Source organism: Tetrao urogallus (assembly GCF_951394365.1).
Source record: "Tetrao urogallus genome assembly, chromosome: 23".
In the NCBI taxonomy this organism is placed as follows: Eukaryota; Metazoa; Chordata; class Aves; order Galliformes; family Phasianidae; genus Tetrao; species Tetrao urogallus.
Window position 1 is genome coordinate 5,265,680 of NC_136836.1, and position 19,990 is coordinate 5,285,669.

A 19,990-nucleotide genomic window follows, 5' to 3' on the forward strand; every position below is an offset into this window, starting at 1 on the left:
GCCTTTCCTACCCCACTGCGAGGAGGATCGGCAGCAGGGAGAACCGGGCCCGGTTGGCAGCGACACCAACCCTGCGGGCCTCGGGTCCGTGGCTGCCATCCGAGGGGCACCGTGAGCCTCTGCCTGAGGCCCCGCCCGGGCCGTGAGGGGCTGCGCCGGGCTGGGAGCTCCGTGCCGTGTGCGGGGCTGTGGGGCAGGGCGAGGAGCTGACATCCGTGGGCACGGCGCTGTGCGACAGCAGCGCGCAGCTTCAGTTAGGATGTCACCGTTCAGGGGCAAGGCTCTGTGGGAAGCACAGCGTCTTCGCTGCCGGGCGGTGCTCGCGGGATGCTCGTGGAGTCTGTGGGCGCCCGGCGTGGGGCCTCACGGCTGCTGCTGGTATTGTCCCTCGGTGGCGGTGAAGAAGTCCTCCAGCACGCTCTTCATGTACTCGAAGGTGGGCCGCTCCTCGGGCTGCTCCTTCCAGCACTGCATCATCAGTTCGTACAGCTCCCGCGGGCAGTTGTCTGGCTGGGGCATGCGGTAGCCGCGCTCCAGGTTCTGGATCACCTCGGGGTTGGTCATCCCTGCGAGGGGACGGCATGAGTGGCACTGAATTTGCATCGGCCCGTCTTGAGGGAGCGCCCTGCCTTTGTGAACCCCGTAGGAAACCTTCCTCCGCCCCCCAGCCTCAGCCTCTGGGACCCCCCCACCCGCTGTGGGTTTTGGGCTTGGCTGGCCACGTGCAATGAGAAGAGCTCAGGACCATCGCGGGCTGGCAGGCAGCGGGGCCGGGCGGAGCCTGTGTGCGTGCAGGAGTGCATGCACACACGGGTGGGTGCGCGCCTGCGTGCGTGTGAGCCGTGCTGCCATGCAGCTGCTGGGAAATCCTGACCTGGATACGGGATCCGGCCGTAGGTAACGATTTCGGTGAGCAGGATGCCGAAGGACCAGACATCAGACTTGATGGTGAACGTGCCATAATTAATAGCCTCCGGTGCCGTCCACTTAATGGGGAATTTAGCCCCTGAAAAACAGCAGGAGGGGAAGAATGAGCGTTACGGGTCATCCCTCTGTTGAACCCGACGTGCCAGCACAGCGAGCCTTTGTCCTTGCTGCACGCTGGGTTTGGCTCCGCGTGCCTGTTCCTGCCGCAGCCGCCAGGCAGGGCTGTGACCCCACCAGCGGCAGGGCCGGGTGGGCTCTGGCAGCCCCCTCGTGGCTGGGGGCAGTGATTTGGGGCGGGCGGGGCACGCAGGCTGCCAGCAGGCTGGACGCACCTTCTCGTGCTGTGTACTCGTTGTCCTCAATGAGGCGCGCCAGCCCGAAGTCGGCGATTTTGCAGCACAGAGCCTCCGACACCAGGATGTTGGCAGCCCGCAGGTCGCGGTGGATGTAGTTCTTGGCTTCGATGAAGGCCATGCCTTCGGCAATCTGCAGATCAAAATAATCGTAATAGTCACACTTAATAGGTGGAGCAGGAAAGCCCCAGCAGCCCCCCGCTGTGGCCCTGTGCCCCTCTCACCTGTGCAGCCATGTCCAGCAGTTTGTTGATGCTGAGCTTGATGCCCTCTGAGGTCTTGAGGAAGTCCACCAGGCTGCCTGCAGTGAAGGCAGCAAGTCTCAGTGAGCCCCAGGGTAACACCCAGCATGGGGCTGGGGGCTCACAGATGTTGGGGAGTGGAAGGGGGCAGGAGATCACACTGCCTGCCAGGCCCCTGTCCCACTAGGGCTGACCCCAGGGTCTCAGTGTCATGGTGCAGGCATCACTATCGCAGCCAAGCATTGGCACAGGCCAATGGAAGTGCTGGGATCACCATCCCCAGAGGTGCTCAAGAACTACGGAGATGAGGCAGTGAGGGATGTGGTTAGTGGGCATGGGTTGGGGTTGGACTCGGTTGTCTTAGAGGTATTCTCTAGCTTGAATGATTCAGCTATCCTACCCGGATGCCCTCACCCTTCTCCATGTACTCTGTGATGATGTAGATGGGCTCCTTGGTCACCACGGCATAGAGCCGCACCAGCCGTGGGTGCTGCAGGTTCTTCATCAGGTTGGCCTCTGCCAGGAAGGCGCTGGGGGACATGCTGCCCTGCTTCAAGTTCTTGATGGCTACCTTGGTGTGGCCATTGTAGAAACCTGCAGGGAGATGGAGCAGCTTGTGATGTAGGAGAAGGACCCACAGTGAGCACGTATGGGGGCAGGTAGCAGTAACATGGTGGGGTGGTGGAGGAGGCAGGGGAGAGGGCTGCATCTGTCCACCCAGAGCATCCCAACTTAAAACTGCATGAAGAAGATCCTTGCAAAAAGCCAAAGTTGCACAGGACTTGTGCTGGCCTGGCTGCTCCTGTTGACCCGAGGATGCTGTGGCTCTGGGCTGCAGCTGCGCACAGCAGTGCCCTCATTGGGACGAAGCACCCCGCTTTCACCCCGACTCACCCATCCAGACTTCTCCAAACTGCCCGGCTCCCAGCTTCTCCACCAGCTTCAGTGACTCTCGCGGCACCTCCCACTCATCCTGCCACCAGGGCTTCTGCGGCTTCTGTGTCCGGCAGGGCTTGCCGAGGCGGGTGCACAGCCCATCCGAGCTGCCTGCAGCACAGGGGAGGCAGAGCCGGTGTCAGTGTGCGTGGGGAGCCCGGCACGAGCTGCACCTGGGCGCAGGTAGCGGGGCGCCCTTCTCCTCCCAGCCCTCCCCATCCCCGTATCCATCCTGCAGGCAGGACCGGCTGCTGACGGTGCGTACTTGAGTAATACTCCACCAGCTCGTGCAGGCTGCTGAAGGTGACCCGTGGAGAGATGTAGTACCCGCCGTTGTCCATGTTGCGAATCTTGTAGTGCTTCACCGTCTCGCCCTGGTTCTGGTCGAAGTCCCTCACTGACAGCGAGTAGGAGCCTGGGGGAAGCGCACAGGTTGTTGGGTCCCGGCTCTCTGTGCACCCTGCAGTGCAGGAGGAGCCATCAGGGCTGCACTGATACCTTTGGAGGTCTCGCTCTCCCGGATGAGGAAGGAGCCATGCGTGTTGCCTGACGCCAGCAGCTGCCGCTCCGCATCCTTGCGGCTGATGTTCTTGAAGAACCACCTGAGGACAAGGGGCAGGGTGAGGGCTGGGGGCTCTCCTATCTTCCTGCTGCTCTGGCACGGCTCCGTGCAGCCCCTCGTCTCTACTCACGGCTCTGGCTCCAGGCTGTTCACCATGGCCACGAAGTTGTGGGGGATCAAACCCTCCTGGCCTGTGGTGAGCGACTGCGCCTTCCACCACTCCCCGCTCCTGCAAGGACACGGCCCTGTGAGCCCTGAGCCCCTCTGAGCCGGGACCCCTGGCCAAGGGACACGGGGACACGGGGACATTGTCAGTGCTCACTCACTCTTCCAGGACGCGCAGCTTCTCGCCCTGCTTAAGTCCCAGGTCCCCGTCGTGAGTGGGTTCATAGTCATACAGGGCCACCACGAGCTTGTCTGGGGAGAGCGCGGGGTCAGGGTGGAGGTGGCCATGGGGGGGACACCCAGCAGCCCCCCCCGTGGCCGGGCTGTACCTTGGAGTGGGGAGCACGGCGGAGACGTGGCCTCGTAGGACACCAGGGGATCCCGCACCTCAGAGCCGTTGCGGATCAGCTGTTGTGAGGGAAGGGGGGGCCATGAGTGCAGTCCCCGCATCCCCTCCTGCCACCAAGGGCTTGGCCATCCCTCACCACCCCGGCTGTCCTGTGGCTGCCCCTCACCTGGCGCTTGCTGTCGGGATCGATGGGGTAGTTGCAGTGCTCGCAGATGTCGATGTTCTCAATCCAGTCCTCATCATAGTCTGAGCTGCAGCAGCAGCCCATGGTGGCTATGGAGGGCAGTGAGAGAAGCCTTCATCCCTTCCCCGGCCCCATCGTCCCCATCCCCACATTTATCCACCTCATCTCTGCAGCCATTCATTCATCCCATTTAGCACATTCATCCATCCCTCCATCCCATCCCTGCATCCGTCTCTCTTACTCATGCCGTCACACAGCCCTTCCTGCACACTCTGAAGGGCGTCCCCTGCCTCCATCACCAGCCATATTTCCTCCTGCCTTTGTCCTGGCTGCGTTAATTAAGAGCACAGAAGGTGATGAGTGCCAGGACACCCACCTCAAGCACCGGCCCTGGTGCCACAAGTGGGTGGAAGGAGCCTTCTTCCCATTGCGTGGCTCTAACCTTCCCACAAAAGCTGATGGAGCCCCGGTGCTGAGACACGCAAGCAGTGGCCCACAGCCCTGGAAAATGCTTTTCTGCAGAATCCCCACGCCCACACCATCAGGATCCGTCCCCACGCAGGCATGGCCCCAGCCCGCGTCCCCAGCCTGTGCTCAAGTGCCCTGCGCATTTCTGCCTTGCTGGCAGTGATTATCTTATATCATGTCACTCTTTTCTCCTCTGTCATCTTCATCTCGGGGGGATGTGGCGTCCCCTGGGTGCCACCAGATCCTTCAGCCACCGAGCACACCCCAAACCCGTGCACAGGAACTGGGAGGACCCCACGCTCATCACCCCACAGTGGGGACAGCACCGCAATGGCAGTGCCGCCCTCCTGCTGTCCCCAGGGTGCCACCTCAGAGTGCCCACCAGCACCATGGCCGATGCGAGCAGAGGCTGTGGGGAGGGAAGGGCACTGAGCCCCCCTGTGCCATGATTTGGGCCCTGGTGCCGCGCTTCTGCCTGCTCTGCTTTGAAAACGCCCCTGGAGCAGCTCGGCCACGGCCCCAGGGAGCGGGGACAGCAATGGCACCGTGGGGACAAAGCTCAGAGCTGAGCAAAACCCAACCCCACAGACACAGAGCCTCCATGCTCCCAGCGTGCGCGTGGCACTTCAAATGCACATCCACCGCAGCAGAGGGACCTGGGAGGTGTTTTTTCCTCTCTGCAAGAAGCCGGGGTGCGGAGGGAGGTGCTGCTATTGTGTCTTTTTCTCTGATGTACTCAAGCCACAGCATAATTTCCACCAAGCAACCGTTCCACCTGCTCAGTGCGAGGGCCGCGCTGCGTCGGGGTGTTTGAAGTCAGGTTTTGTGACTGCATCTGTGCAAACGAATTTCTGCACGAAGGCTGCATGCAAGCACTGCGCACACACCTCGGTGTCTCCCGCACGGGGCTGCATGGCACAGCTGTCACTCCTGCCTTGCTCCTGCCGCTCCTGCAGGCCCTTCACATGAGCACCTCCGGCCGATGGCGCTTGGTCAGTGTGTGAGCGGGGCTGAGGTTGGGCTGACCCCATTCCTGGCCCCATGTGATCCAGCTGGACGCCGTGCAGAGCCAGCAGGGCAGGGCCGCCCCACGCCGCCATCGCAGCACGGAGATGTTTGCACCAAAACAGCACCGAAGCCAGACACATCTCAGTGCTTGAAACCATCTGCGATGGGATGCTGATGGACCAGCACTGAACTGCTGCTCTCATCCACAGATGGGTGAGGGCCTGGCACAAATCTCCCCCTTTGCCGCACAAACAGGGACCGGCTGCCCTGGCATCAGAGTGGCTGCTATCCCCCAGCACGGGGAGCTCCCACCTGTGCCTCCCAGCTGCCGAAGCACCATCACTCCCAGCCCTGCTGCGGTGAGCCCCTGCTCCCACCCACCCCCAGAGCACCATCAGTGAGCACAGCGTGCACCTGCCCAGCAGCACTGGCTGCAGAGCTCCATCCCGACCCCGTTACCTGTAGCACAATGAGGACCGGCTCTCTCAGACTCCCATGGCTGTGCAGCAGCGATGGTCCCCTCTCACGTCCTCCCCATGGCCGTGGGCTCACGCTGACCCACAGCAGCGCAGCTGAGCCCCCCGCACACGGGCGCACTCCCCACCGCTGTTCGCTCTTGCTCGCTGCCTGCCCCGGTTTCCTGCCTCCTGAGCAAACTCTAGAGGAGCTGGTTCACAGCTCGCGCACGACCGCAAGCACTGGTGACAAACCCTGAGGCTTCCTGCCATCCCCAGCTGGGCTGCGCATCGAGGTCCTGCTCCAGGTGCCCTCAGCCCTGGGATTGGGTGGGTTGGGGGCACCGAGCCCCTTGGCTGTGGTGGAGTGGGGACACACAACGGGCCACATGCTGTGTGGGGGCAGTGATGGGTGCGACGCTGTCACCCAAAGGGCTGCAAATCCCCCTAGGCCCTTCACAGCCCCCTTTCCAAAGCTCAGTGCTGTGGGATCGCAGTGGCAGCTCCGGTTGTGCCGTACCCCACCAGACCCTGTTGGGCTGTGTGACACCTCCTGCACCCACAGCCCCGCTTTGGCCATCACCACCACACCCCCAAGCCTCAGTCCCCAAGAGCCGCAGTGACAGCTGACATGGGGACAGACTGGAGGGACGCGTCGTGCCCAGGCCGTGCTGCGCCACCAGCCCTGGGTTTTTGGAGACTCTTTTGGAGACTCAGCTCTGAGCAGCGCAACCACAGCGCTATTGTCTCGGCTTTCACGATCAAAGGCAAAGCCGCAGGTTCCCACCAGCTGCTCTGCAGTGGCGCAGGCAGAACGCCAAGCTGTGCCGGGGGGGCACCCAGTGCTGCACCCACCCTTATGGGGACGTTCCTCAGCCCCACGCCCAGTGCGTTCCCCAGCACCACGGGTGTCCCTGGGCAAGGGCTCACTGCCATTCCTTGCCATGTGCCGCAGGCTCGGGGGCTCGTGCAGCTCTCCCTGCTCCCTCCTAGTATCCCAGAACCCAGAACGGTCCCTTGATCCCACAGCTTCCTGGGTCACCCCGTATCTCCCCTGGGCAGCACTTGCAAAACGTGCTCTGTCACACGCTGAGAGCGGCAGCTCCTTTGGCAAAGGGTTTGGCGTGAACAGGGGAAGGGGAAAAATGGAAAAGCAAATCCCTGCAGCAAGGACAGCCATAGGTAGAGCCCCCACCCCTCCTGCACCGGGGTGGGAATGGGGCAATGCGGGGCTGCTGAGCACTGAGCACAGCCCCCAGCACCTCCAGGCCCCACGACCCACGCAGCTGTTGGTGATGAGCACTTCCTGCAGCAGTGCAGCCCCAGCACCCACCGTCGCCGGGTGCGTGGGGAGGGGCTGGCAGTGGGTTCCTCACAGCACAGACCCTTTTACCCCAGTACGGATCCGTCCCAAAGCAGGAACTACTGAAAAAACCAGCCCAAGGGGCAGAGTTGGGAGCGGGTGCCCTCCTGGCACCCCAAGGGGTTGGGAGCACCGCTGGAGGCGCAGGCGGGCACCGGGCTGTGCACAGCAGGAAGTGCTCCTTCTCATCATCACCTGCTTTTATTCCTCCTCCGAGTGCTGCTCCCCTCATCCTCCCATGTCTGACCCCCACCACACACGGCTGCTCCATGGGGATGGCACATTTCCCGTGGCACAAACACGAGGGAGCTCAGGCCTGAGCCGATGTCCCTGCAGCACTTTGGGGCACCTATGAGCCCCTCTCAACCCCCAGGTGCACCCATGGGTGCCTGCAGGGCCCCGCTGCTTTCAGCAGAGGGAGAAGCGCCGGGAGTTGATGTTCATGCGGGTGACACCGATGTGCTTGAGTGGCATGGAGAGCAGGAAGGCGGCCTTGGGTGGGATGGTGCAGAGCAGATCCGAGTCCTCCTCGCAGCCCTCGAGGCCGAAGGTGGCATCGTCCAGCATCTCCTTGTGCCGGTGGCAGACCTGCTCCACCTTCAGCCGGTTCAGCTGTGCCCGCAGGCGCATCAGCTGCTGTGCCAGGCGTTGGTCTGCAGCCTGCAGCTCCTGCTGTGGGAGAATGGAGCTGTCAGCAGCTGACAGAGGCTCAGCGCCAGCAGGGCTGCTGGAGCAGCAGGGCTCGGTGACAGACCCTCAGGGAATCAGGAATACGTGGTGCTGGGATCGGCACAGAGCCCACGTGCAGCACAGGCCAACACGGGGACTGTGACCTGCTCACATAAGTTTGCACCCATGAAGCTGTTGCTGCCTGCACAGAGCAGCAGGAAGGGGTGACAAATACAGAGCCACGAGCCACAACCCACAGCTCTGGGCAGGGCAGGAGGTCAGAGCTGCAGCACCGGGCAAAACCCCACAACCAGTGGCTGTGCTGGTACAGGAGCAGAGCTCCGAGCTGCAGCGGGAGCAGCCCCAGCGGCTCCCTTGTGGGGTCAGGCACCATCCCTCCGTGCCCCTCAGCATTACTCACCAGCTCCGTCCTGAGCCACTCCAGAGCCTCCTCCATAGCAGGGAACCCACAGACGCTGCCATCCTGCTCGGCCCTGGGCTGCCCCGAGGTTCCCTTTGCCCCCCGTGGGGTTGGCCTGCCCCAGGGCTGCCCCCGCACCCGTGCCTCCCACTCCAGGTAGGAAGGGCGGCGGGTCTGCAGCTTCAGTTTGGCCGTCAGTGCCTTGACCCCAGCCAGGCTCTCCTCGCCTGCAGTTGGCTCCTCTGCACCCAGCTCAGAGAAATTCACCTGGCCCAGGGGCATGGCTGCAGCCCAGATCCCAAACCCGAGATCCCAAATCTCCAATTCCAGCTCCCGGACCTCGGAGCCCAAATCCCAGCACGCCGAGGAACACCCAGCGCAGCTGTGCCGAGTGCCGCCTATTTATCTACCCCCAGAACAATAAAGGTTGGGGATAATTATAACGGGCAGGAACTTGGCTTATCCAGAGGAGTGCAAAGAAGTTGTTTTTTGTTGCTTCTTTTCCCCCCTTTTCTTTCCTTTTTGAGCACCGCTGTCTCCGGTTGGGAGGCGGCTCCGCGTCCTCCCGGAGGAAGCGCGGCGAGGACGCGGTGTCGCGGTGTCGCAGTGCCCTCCCGCTATCGGCGCTGCGTGACACACCGACTTCCCGTCCGGGCCCCGGGCTGCTAAAAAAAGGGCGAAGGAAGGGAAGCGAGCAGCTCCGCGTGCCGACGGGGCGGAGAGCGGGGGCCGCGCGGTGGCGGTGGGCGCCGACAGCTGCGGGACGGCTGTGCGCTGCGGGCCTTAAGGTGGAACCCGGGGGTGCGGCGGCCGGCGGGCAGAGCGCGGCCAGGAGCCCCTCGAGCCCCGCTGCCGTCCCGTGACCCCGCGCGGCCCCGCTTGCTCCCGGCGCGGGGCTGCAAACCCGCGTGCTCCCCGCTGTGACCCCCCCCCCCCCCCCGTGTCCCCTTATTCGCTCCCCTGCCACCTTAATCCGCCCCCCCCCCCGGCTCCGTTCCTGCGCGGCCCCGCACCCCGCGTGCCCCCCGTTTGCCCCCTGCCCGTCGCCCCCCGGAGCCGCGGATCCACGGGCGGGGGTGGGTGGGGGGACTGGGGGGCACCGTGCGAGCCGCTCACCGCCTCCGCCTCCTCCTCCTCCCCCTCCCTTCTTCCTCCTCCTCTTTCTCCCCTCTTCCTCCTCCTCCTCCCGCCCCACAGAACAGAGCCGATGTGAGGCGGCAGCCGCCCCAAACGCCCCCCCAAAGTGTCCCCCGACCCCCCCAGCCCGCACCGGGCGCGGCGTCCTGGCACCCACAGCCCCCCGAGCCCCGCGGGTTTCTGCCTCAGTTTCCCCACTGCGGTGACAGCAGTGCCGGGGAGGAAACCAGCGCAGCTCTGCAGGGAGGAAGCGGCATAGGCTTTAGGTGACGACGCGAACGGGACGGGGGAGGCTGCGCTGCGGGGAGGGACGGGGGGTGGAGGGGGGTTCCAGCCGGACTGTGCCGCTCAGGATTTCCCCTTTCTCCCTCCAGCACCGCCATGGAGTTCTCCGAGCTGATCAAAACGGCGACGGTGGAGAGCGTGCTGCTGTCGTGCGCGGGGCAGCCGGCGGTGAAGGGCACTCTGTGCATCACCAGCCACCACCTGCTGCTCTCCTCCTGCCCCGGCGGCGAAGGGCAGCCCAGCGCCGTGGAGCTCTGGCTGCTCATCCGCAACGTGGACGCCGTGGAGAAGAGGTCGGTCCTTTCCCACCGCCCTGTGCCCCCTCGGTGGGGATGATCCCCCGCTGCCCTCCCGGCACCGCAGAGCCTCCTCCCTCCTCTTCCCCGTGGCTCGTGGCAGTGGGCATTGACCTCCTCTTCTCCTCCGTGCCCCAGAGTGCAGAATGTAGGCTGGTATCAGCCACCCCGCAGCGGCGGCTCCCCGCGGGACAACAGGTTTGGCTTTAGGTGCTCTCAGCTTCTCCGGCTTGCCCTGCAGTGCCCGGCCTCACGCAGCTCTGTGGGGCAAGGATGGCTGCTCCGAGGGGAGCTGGTGGGAGTCACAGCTTCAGGCACACCGGGAGCCCCGCGCAGTTCTATGCCCTTCTCAGCTCCCCCCCGGACAGAGGGCAGCTCTGTGCTGTCTGCGTGCACGGCCCCTCCTGCCCTGACCCCGCTGCCCTCCCCAGGCTGGCCGGCTCCTCCGGCACCATCACACTGCGCTGCAAGGACCTGAAGGTGCTGCAGCTGGAGATCCCGGGCATGGAGGAGTGCCTGAACATCGCCAGCTCCATCGAGGTGAGCCGTGCCGGGATGCAAAGGGTTGGCAGGAGCAGGTGGCTGCCCACGGTGTTTGCTCTGGGTCTGTCATTAACGTGAGTAAACACTCAGCTGCTGGGCTGTGTTTGCACGGGGCACCCGAGCTGCCAAGCCCTGTGGGAGGGAGCAAGGATGGCGTTTGCAGAGAGGACGTTCCCTGCCTTCCCCCAGCTCTGCTCTGCTCTGCTGCAGGCCCTTTCCTCGGTGGACTCGGTGATGATGATGTATCCCTTCTTCCACCGGCCTCAGAGCCTGCGGCTGGAGGAGGGCTGGCCGCGGCTCCCCACGGAGCGGCACTTCCAGCAAATCGCCACGCAGGTGGGCCTTGGGGCAGGGGGTGGTGTCACATCTCCCCGTACGGGGAGGGAGGGGGTGACCGGATTGGTCCTTTACACCTGGCTGGGGGGCGGGGGGAGGCAGCCCCCCCTCCCACCTTCGCATCTTCCCCAGACCACCCAGTGGCGACTGAGCGACGTCAACCAGGACTTCGCCGTCTGCCCCACGTACCCTCCGGCTGTCATCGTGCCGGCGGCCGTGAGCGAGGAGACCCTGCGGAGGGCAGCCCGGTTCCGGCAGGGCGGGCGCTTCCCCATCCTCAGCTACTATCACACCAGGAACGGCACCGTGAGTCCGCATCCCCGCCCCATCCCCGCCCCGTCCCCGCACCTCCCACCCCGATGCCCCGCAGGCGATGCCCGCAGCCCCCTCCCCGCAGGTGATGCTCCGCAGCGGGCAGCCGCTGACCGGCCCCAACCGCAAGCGCTGCCCCGAGGATGAGATGCTGCTGGGGTCGGTGCTGGACGAGGGCGAGCGGGGCTTCATCATCGACACGCGCTCAGCCCAGACGGCCAAACAGGCGCGGATGACGGGAGGTGGCACGGAGCCCAAATCCTCGTACCCGCAGTGGAAGAGGCTGCATCGGCCGCTGGAGCGGTGAGGGCTGTGCTGAAGTTCTCCGCTCCAGCCCCAAAAGCAGACTTGCAGCCCTCACCAGGCCGTCCTTCCCTTCTCCTCCTCCCTCCCCAGTGGCCGCCCGCTGCAGGAGAGCTTCATCAAGCTGGTGGAGGCCTGCAACGACGCTTCACTGGGCATGGACCGCTGGCTGGGCCGGCTGGAGAGCTGCCGCTGGCTGAGCCACGTTAAGGCGGCCCTCAGCACGGCCTGTTTGGCTGCGCAGTGCCTGGACAGGTAGGGGGCTGCCCCCACATCCCTCCCCTCCCCCTGAGACCAATGCAGAGTGCAGCTGGCAGTGCCCTGACTGTGCCCCCCAGGGAGGAGAGCTGCGTGCTGGTGCACGGAGCAGAGGGCACAGACACCACGCTGCTGGTGACAGCGCTGGCACAGGTGATCCTGGATCCAGGCTGCCGCACACTGAAGGGCTTCCAGGACCTGCTGGAAAGGGAGTGGATCCAGGTGAGGGGCAGAAGGAACTGAGGCGGGGGTGCCGTGGTCCCCTGCAGCCCTGTTACCACTGCCATGGGGTCCTGCAGGCTGGCCATCCCTTCCACCTGCGCTGCGCCCGCTCTGCCTACTCACACGCACGGCTGAAGCAGGAGGCACCACTCTTCCTCCTCTTCCTCGACTGCGTGTGGCAGCTGAGCCGGCAGTTCCCCTTCTCGCTGGAGTTCAGCGAGGGGCTGCTCCTCACCCTCTTTGACAACGCCTACGCCTCCGACTACGGCACTTTCCTCTGCAACAATGAGAAGGAGAGGCAAGTGGCAGGGAGTGGGGACGGCAGTGCCCCGTGAGCACTGTGCCCCAGAGCAGACCCTGGCCTGCAGGCGCAGACCCCTGGGTCACCATCCCAGGTCAGTCCCAGGGACTGAAGCGCATCTCTGTGCTCCTGCAGGTGTCTGTGCAAAGTGAAGGAGAGCACGCACTCCCTCTGGGCCTGGCTGGACCAGCCTGAGGAGAGGAAGAAGTGCCTGAACCCCCTCTACTCGCCCAACCCGCTGGTCATCTGGCCCTCAGTGGAGCCCCAGAGCATCCAGCTGTGGCAGGGTATGGCGGGTGCAGCCCTTGGGCTTTCGGAACCCATCTGGGTCGCATGCAGTAGCTCTGCATGCTTGTCCCTCCTGCAGCAGGACACGGCCGAGCTGACGCAGCCCCTTGTCCCCTAGGCTTGTTCTTTCGCTGGATCCGCTCGTCCCAGTACCTGGATGAGGCGTGGGCAGAAATATGGCGGTTGGTAGAGGGCAGCGACACGGCTGTCAAGGAGAGCGCAGAGAACAGACTGAGCCGCTCGCTGTCCGACCCGGCTGCCCGGCTGGAGAATGAAAGATGAGCGGCAGCGCGAGCAGCGCGTCCTGGAGATCATCCCCCATCACCAGGGCTGAGGCACCAAGGCCATGCTGCAGCTCTGCAGGAAGCGCTGTGCGGGACGCACGCCCTGCAGAGCCCAGAGGAGCCTGCGCATAGCAGAGCTGTGGGGACGTCGCTGGGAGAGGGGGACGGACTGCAGCTTCCTGTCAGCCACGCAGCCCGAGCACATCACAGTAAAGTGGTCTCTCAGTTTGTTCCTGCTTTCCATGTGTGTTCTGTGGCCAGAGCTGGGCTGTTTCTGCTCTGTTGCCCAGTGGGATTTCAGCAGCTCTCGTACCTGGACCTGGTAGCAGGACGCCCATGTGCCCAGCAGCTCTTGCTGCCATGTATCTGGCCCGCAGGCCCTGCCCCGTGCCCAAGCTGTGGTTGGCACAGCAAAATCTAAGCAGCAGAACACGCTGAGCTCACACCAGCCTCTCCACCAAGGGTGTGCTGGCTGCAGGTTGTGTTACATCAGTCGCTCTGAGCTGGAAGCCAGCCTGGGAGATCTGCCCTTGAACCCAGTTTAAGGAAGGAAGGACAGAAACCACCCCTCCAGCCAGCAAGACAGAGGAACAGGGTCTGGAAGGATGAGGATTTGCAACACAACCCTCCTAGTGCAGGAAATAACTGTTCCATGAGGAAAGTTGGCTGAGGGTCAGTCCAGCAAATAAACAAAGCACTTGAACTGAGCGCACGTCGTCCGGGAAACAATGACTGGCAACTCTTTGCAGGCTGTTTGCAGATCCAGCACTGCTGGGCCTGGACTTCAACAATAGCTGCACCTCAACCCTGGGAAGAGTTAACGTGTGCCTGGGTGAGGACAGAGGCACAGGGAGCACCAGCACTGCTGTCTGCTGCTAGAGAGCAAGACACTGACACCAGAGCAGGCAAAGCAAAACAGTCGTGTTAATTTTGTCCCAGACCAGAAGAAGAGAGGCACTTTTCCTTGTGTTCAGAAAAAATTTATTTCTTGTTTTTTTCTTTTTTTTTTTCCTCCACTAATATATAAATAAACCCAGCAGGTCAGGAAGTTAGCATCCCCAGGGGCAGGCAGGCAGCCAACTCAACTCCTTTTAGGCCACTTGTGCCGTTTTGAGCTGGTTGGGTTTCCAGATTCCCACCTTCACACGACCCCTGAGTTTGGTGCTGCTTCCTGCTGCCTCCTGTGGAGCAGATTAACTGCAGGTCTTAAACAGTTCTGCACTGGAGCCAATGGACTGTAATGGGTTGGAAGAGGAAAGAAGAGAATTCATCCTCCTTTAAGCTTCAAACTCAAACTCGAAGTACTGGGGATCAAAATAATGGATGCGGACGTAGCCATCTTCACCACCACTGCTGTAACTGAGGGGAGAAAAGGCAGGAAAGTCAGTGATCTTGTCAGGAACTCACCGTGTGCAGATTTAAACCAGCAAGAGATGGAATCCAAAAGATAATAAGAACATTAGCCAAGATGCACAGCCAGGCATCAATGACCCCCACAGGCAGAGCGATGGGGGCAAAAGGGGCGGAATGGCAGAATTCAGGGAGGTGCAGGCTCCATTCCCCCTGCAGTTCTGAGTGAATCCAGCCATATCCTCCCCAAACACAGACCATTCAGTGTGAAGGAAGACGCACAGAGATCCTCACCTCTTCCCATCAGGGTGAAAAGCAACACTGTTTATCGGACCAAAATGACCCTTCACTCTGCCAAACTCTTCTTCAAAAGCCAAGTGGAAGAACCTGGGAGAAATGGGGAGGCAGGTTGGGGACAGGATCAAAGTTTCCCCAGAGAAGCTCTGCAATTTAATAACTCTCCAAACACTGCTGAGAACGAGATGCTCTGGGCACAGCAGAGCACTCCAAGTTTGGACTCAGCCCTGCCAGAGAAGAGCACCAACCTTGCCTCAAATTTGCCAATCCTGGTGGAGGTCGTGGTCACATCCATGGCTTCCTGCCCCCCACCAAGCACGACCTGCAAAGAAGAAAAGCCACCGCAGTGCTGCTTACAGCGCATGCGAAACAACAGGCAGGGGAGGAGGGAGCCCAGACTTGGGGCAGCCTCCCACCACCACAGCACAGCCCACGGCAGCAGTAAAGCCCCCCAGCCCAGTCCCACAGTCATTGTTTCGCTCAGGCTGAACTGGTGACACCAGGCCTTCCAGCTGCCTAAGGCAACGCAGGAGCTGCACCAAAGCTGTTAGAATGAGTGGCTCATTCTTACGTGATCAAAAATGGGGGAGAGTGCAGCAGAGTTCACCGGCCGCTCTGTCCGGAATGTCTTCAGATGTTCCAGTGTTGTGCAGTCAAAGAGCTAAAATGCAAAAGGCAGAGAACAGCAGTCCAAGTAACGCATGCAAATCCCAGCCCCTGGCCGCCAGTCCTCACATGACAGTCACTCCTGGGCATCCAAATTCCAAAGACATTTCTCCAGGATCCCAAAATGTACCCCCAAGGTAATTCTCACCTCTATCACCTTCTGGAAGCGCTAATAAGCAGCCTTTGTTTGTACAACTTTGTTTCCAATGCCCGGCTGCTAACGGAACAGCTGATGCCTCCCCATTCCCAATAACCCTGCCACTAAGCTTTGGCTTTAGTGCTCAAATTCCCAAAGAGAAACCACTGGGGCAGCCACGACTTTGAGCAGGGCTCCTGCAAGCAGATGTCAGCAATGCACCGCAGCCTCACAGGAGGCCTCACCTTGGCAGTGTTATCCTTGGAGGCGGTGATGAACATGGTCATGTCCCTGGAGGTCTGAATGTCATTGATTTGCTTGGTGTGCTCCTTGATGTTTGAAAGCTGCTCCCCCGACTGAAGGGTAAACAAGGCAGTTTCAGTGAGCTGGCAAGCAAAGTGAGCTTCTCTGCTAAAAACGATTTTAGGTGTTGCTGTCAGCAGAAAGGGAGGCATGTGCATGTTTAGCTTTGCTGAAGAGAGCCACATATTTTAACTATCCTTCCACGAGGCCACTGGTTTGAGCCAAAAAGCCCACGTTCTGCCCCGTGATCACAACAGGAAGGCTGTAATATCCTCTCCCAAGCGATGCTGCCTGAGGCTCCTCCTTGTCACACTGACCTTGGCACTGAACTGGTTTAGCTCCCCACTCTCATGTCCTGCGATGATGAATTCTCCCAAAGGGCCCCACACAGCACTGGTGATTTTAGAGTCACTGCAGGGGATTTTCATGTAAGGCTCGTTGTTCTCTGAAGGAAGGAAGGATGGAGACAGACAGACTGAGTGGCACCAGCTCTTGGCAACCAACACTTCCCCTGATTCCCAGTTGCAGCCATGGGCCCAGATTCCTCACCAATCTGGCTGGGGTCACGCAGGTCAAAGAAGCTCACAAAGCACTGATAACCCATCTGCTTGTCCGTTGAAAACATGATGATGTTTCCTCCAAAGTCAAAGCCACACGTCCTCACTGCTGAGCTGGTCTTCACCAGGGCAAGCTGCTTTCCTGAGCACAGAGCAGAAACCAGCACTTCACTTGGCCTTGCATTGCAAAATTAATGAAAGTGATCAAATAAAAGCCCAGTCACAGCAAGGACAGCAGCATCAGACAGAGCTGACAAACAGGTTGGGTGACTGGAAGGCACTGAACACGTGCTTGGGCAGCAAGATGAGTGAACTGATCAAGTGTTCACAGAAAATTAGGCAAATACCCAAACAGCCAAGAAAGGACTCAGAGCTCTTTCAGGGGGCAAACAGGCACACGCTGCACACAGATTCCAGAACAGGGCAGAGCTGCGAGTCAGACACAGCCACGTGGAGAAGAGCCTTACCTGTTTCACAGTCCCAGAGCCGACAGCTGTTATCTGCAGAGCCAGTGAGCACATGTCGTGTGTCCCCTTGGTCAGCAGTTAGGGAATACCAGCATGTTTGAGCCCCAGTTAGCTGGGTACCCAGGCAGTAGTTTTACACAAGATTAAAAAGCTGTGTTACACTGAGCAAATATAGGGCTTGGGTAACTTCCATTACAGGAGTGGCTATACTCCCATACAGGCAGCAAGTTCAAGTGCTCCTTGAACAAAAACCCACAACTTTCTTTTCGGGAAGACAAAAAAAAAGACTACTGCTCTTGTCTTGGCACAACCTCTGCATGTTTTCATCTCTGCCACCTCCTGTCCACCTTAGAAAAGGAAAACTTCTGCTCTCAGACACTTTTTTGTGCTCCCAGGGCCACCTTCACAAAAGCAATGAAGCACAAACGGGAGCAGGTGGGATGTGCAGCACACGTCGTTCCAAACAACAGGAAGCAAAAGGAGCACACACACCAAGAGATGGCATAAGGGGAAATTAAATGTGCTGTGTGCTGCTGCGCTCAACACACCACAGCAGTTGAAAGAAACCATCGGTGCTGAATCACCCTAAGGAACAAGGAGGACAAACTGGTTTCACCGTTCAAAGGATACAGTCTGCATCCACGCACCACACGGCTCCTGTGTGGCCATTGTAGGTGCCCAGCCTTTCTCCGTTTACTGAATACCAAACGTTGACGATCTAAGAGAAGATACAAGCGCTCAAGCACCCCCTCGCCGCGCCGACCAATTAATTAGGCTCGTTAATTAGCCACCGCTCCTTTCTCTCACCACTCTTCCCCCCCATCACGCACGGGAGGGTCGGTTTCCCGGTTTCCCCCGCAGGCTCAGCCATACTCACGGGATCCTTGGCCACAGTGAACAGCAGGTCTCCCTCGCGGTTGTATTTGATCTGCGTGATGGAACGCTCGTGGCCCTGCAGCAGGATCGGCTTCTGCGCGTGGGGGTGAGGAAAGACGCCATTTAAAGCTCACGTCCCCAGCAGGAGCTCCTGGGCCGCTGGCTGCCAGCCGCCGTCAGCCCAGGAGCCCCGGTCGCGGCCCCGCATCGCCCCACCGCCCGCACGACGCCCGGCCCGCGCCGCTCCCCGTCTCACCATGGCGGCGGTGCGAGAGGAGAGAGAGGCGCGCGGCACCACTTCCGGGTCAGAGGGCGCGGGAAGGCGGAAGTCCGTCGCTGTCGCTATGGCCACCGCGGGTGAGCTTCCGGGTTTGGGGAAAGGGGAGACGGGCTGAGCGGGGGAGGCCAGGGGCCTTTGGTCCTCGCTGCGGTTGCAGGAAGGGCTCGGGGGGGACGCGGGTTGGGCTGTCCGGGGGCCTTCCCTGAGGAGGGGAATGGCCGCGGATTGGAGCCCCGGCGCTCCTTCCTGAGCCTTGCGGCCACGCAGACCCCGGGAGGGGCTTTCCTGAGGGCCGGGGCGCGGCGATCCCGGGAAGGGCTTTTCCTGAGAAGGGCGGTGGCCGCGGGCAGAGCCCTTCCATGAGGGGGGACGCAGCAGCAGCAGGGGCTGCTTTAAGGGGACGCGGCCGTGGATTTGGGCTGCTGCGGGACATTCCCCGAAGGGAAAACTTGGCCACGTCCTGAGGGCCCCGCGGCAGCGTGCCTGGCGTGGGGCCTTTCGGGGTGGGACGCCTGCTGCAGGCTGATGGCGGGCTGGGCCCAGGGCTGAGCTGAGCTGAAGCTGTGCCGCAGGAGAGGCAGCGGTGCTGGTGCTGGTGGCCGTGCTGTGGGGCAGCACGGGGCCGTTCCTACGGACGGGAGCGGCGGGGCTGGAGGACGTGCGGCGCCAGGGCCGCCTACAGCAGCTGCTGGCCGAGATCAGCTTCCTGGGCCTCAACTACAAGGTGCGACCCCAGCTGGGCTTCTGGGCTAAGGAGGTGTCACGGGACCTCCTTTCTGCCTCCTTCTGCACTCAATACCTTCCATCTATCAGAAAAATTATTTATGCTCTGTAACGTTTCATTTGCTCACCTGTAGCACTGCTCTTATGGAGAACTTGCTTAGATTCTTTTGAAGACAGGAGGTAATTAACCCTCTTATTTTACATGAAGACTTGTCTGCCTTCTGCAAGGCTGTGAAAAGATTACAACTAGCAGGAGAATCACCAGTGGGCTGCATTTCTGCTGCCAAACACAGCACTGAGTGTGGGTCGGGGCTCCTTTGCTGCCTGCTTGCTGGAGGCAGTGCAATGGTTTTCCATGCAGTAACCAACAGACCTGTCTTCTTTCTGCAGTACATGGTACCATTTCTGCTGAACCAGTGTGGATCTCTGCTCTTCTACCTCACCCTGGCATCTGCAGGTTAGCTTTCATTGCTGTGTTGAGTGGATCAGGATTTTGGGAGGAGCTGAATTACTGATTAGTTTGGTCTTCTGGCTAAACATCAAGTAGGTGTCTTAGAATGAAGGACATATCTTACCATTTTTAGAGGATTATCCATTTCAAACTGTTTGACAACTGTTCAATTTCAGAGCTGTCCCTGGCAGTGCCACTCTGTAACTCCCTGGCTCTGATAGTCACACTGGTGACTGGAAGGATTCTGGGAGAGGACATTGGTGGTAAAAGTAAGTTGCACTTGAAACCCTTTGTCGCGTTGTCTTCTGCATCTTTTTGCTATCTTAGTGTTGTGTGCTCCCTTCTGGTGTCCTAAAAAACAGTGAACACTGATACAAGTCCTGTAACTACTGCCTGTAGGCAGTAGTTCTTGCAAGGAAGCTGAAAAGGAAGTGAAACTGATTGAAAGAGGGTAGGGCTAGTGAATTTAAACTGGCTGGAACTGGCTGTTGTAAACTAGCAGAACTCATAGGCCTGAGCCTTCACTTAACGATGCATTTAACCATAAGAGAAATGTCCCATAAGCCCCAAAATGTCACCACCCATCCTTCTTTATGCCCCTTACTCTACACACTAACATTATCCTGCCTAGAAAGTGGAAAAATAACAGGAAACTTGAAAGCTGAAAGACACAGGTATAGAGCATTGGCAGTAAGTACCAGTTTGGCTCGCACCCATTTAGGCTGTCTTCTTTACTGGCAGCTGAGAATCACAGATGTAGCAGTGACAGGGGCTGACTGCAGGAGTTGAACTGTGTGAGTTCCCAACACAGAATGCTTATTTCTGCAGGGGCTGTGGCAGGGATGCTGCTCACCCTCCTGGGCATCACCCTCTGCGTAGCTGGTTCGTGACCAAGGCACAGTGAGCAGAGGAAACTGCTTGAAGGTGAGCCGTGGCTGAAGAGGGGAGCTTCTGGCTCAGCAGCAACATGTTTGGCCTCAGGAAAGCTGTTCTGGCACATGGCTGTCTGCAGAATTCCCTGAGTACCAGAGTGGAACAAGGCATATTGCAAGGACATCCTATTCAATGTCTTCAGTGAAGGATGATTTTTTTCTGTGGGTGGTTCAAGGCAGGGATGATTGAATTGCCTTGTTCAGCACTGGAGGGGTAATAATTGGTTAATAAATCATTGAAAGACCTTCTAGAACCATCTGATCTTTTACAGAAGGAAGTTTGTT

At 60.4% G+C, this 19,990-nt stretch overlaps 5 protein-coding genes across 5 annotated transcripts; 2 read left to right on the forward strand and 3 right to left on the reverse strand.

Annotated features, from left to right (window-relative positions):
- Positions 1 to 363: 363 nt before the first annotated feature.
- On the reverse strand, positions 364 to 3,802 carry LCK (LCK proto-oncogene, Src family tyrosine kinase; the record flags this gene model as incomplete). Its single annotated transcript, XM_079546239.1, is given in 12 exon segments — positions 364 to 566; positions 875 to 1,006; positions 1,260 to 1,413; positions 1,505 to 1,581; positions 1,937 to 2,116; positions 2,417 to 2,569; positions 2,724 to 2,873; positions 2,957 to 3,060; positions 3,151 to 3,249; positions 3,347 to 3,477; positions 3,480 to 3,593; positions 3,701 to 3,802. Coding segments are annotated over 12 exon segments (1,599 nt in total).
- A 3,618-nt stretch (positions 3,803 to 7,420) lies between these two features.
- FAM167B (family with sequence similarity 167 member B) lies at positions 7,421 to 8,384 on the reverse strand (the record flags this gene model as incomplete). Its single annotated transcript, XM_079546106.1, has 2 exons — positions 7,421 to 7,684; positions 8,103 to 8,384. The coding sequence occupies 2 exons, from the start codon at positions 8,382 to 8,384 to the stop codon at positions 7,421 to 7,423; spliced, it is 546 nt and encodes a 181-aa protein (XP_079402232.1).
- Positions 8,385 to 9,620: 1,236 nt separating this feature from the next.
- Positions 9,621 to 12,665, forward strand: LOC306954865 (myotubularin-related protein 9-like; the record flags this gene model as incomplete). Its single annotated transcript, XM_079546062.1, is given in 12 exon segments — positions 9,621 to 9,846; positions 9,849 to 9,894; positions 9,896 to 10,018; positions 10,252 to 10,360; positions 10,574 to 10,699; positions 10,832 to 11,005; positions 11,097 to 11,314; positions 11,408 to 11,569; positions 11,653 to 11,794; positions 11,872 to 12,092; positions 12,231 to 12,382; positions 12,502 to 12,665. Coding segments are annotated over 12 exon segments (1,863 nt in total).
- Positions 12,666 to 13,944: 1,279 nt separating this feature from the next.
- On the reverse strand, positions 13,945 to 17,578 carry EIF3I (eukaryotic translation initiation factor 3 subunit I; the record flags this gene model as incomplete). Its single annotated transcript, XM_079546159.1, has 11 exons — positions 13,945 to 14,026; positions 14,312 to 14,404; positions 14,563 to 14,636; positions 14,886 to 14,975; positions 15,362 to 15,472; positions 15,737 to 15,864; positions 15,969 to 16,118; positions 16,444 to 16,509; positions 17,074 to 17,161; positions 17,321 to 17,413; positions 17,477 to 17,578. 11 exons carry the CDS (start codon positions 17,576 to 17,578, stop codon positions 13,945 to 13,947), a joined length of 1,077 nt encoding a protein of 358 aa, XP_079402285.1.
- On the forward strand, positions 17,577 to 19,663 carry TMEM234 (transmembrane protein 234; the record flags this gene model as incomplete). Its single annotated transcript, XM_079546161.1, has 5 exons — positions 17,577 to 17,623; positions 18,161 to 18,323; positions 18,713 to 18,779; positions 18,950 to 19,042; positions 19,602 to 19,663. 5 exons carry the CDS (start codon positions 17,577 to 17,579, stop codon positions 19,661 to 19,663), a joined length of 432 nt encoding a protein of 143 aa, XP_079402287.1.
- Positions 19,664 to 19,990: the final 327 nt, after the last annotated feature.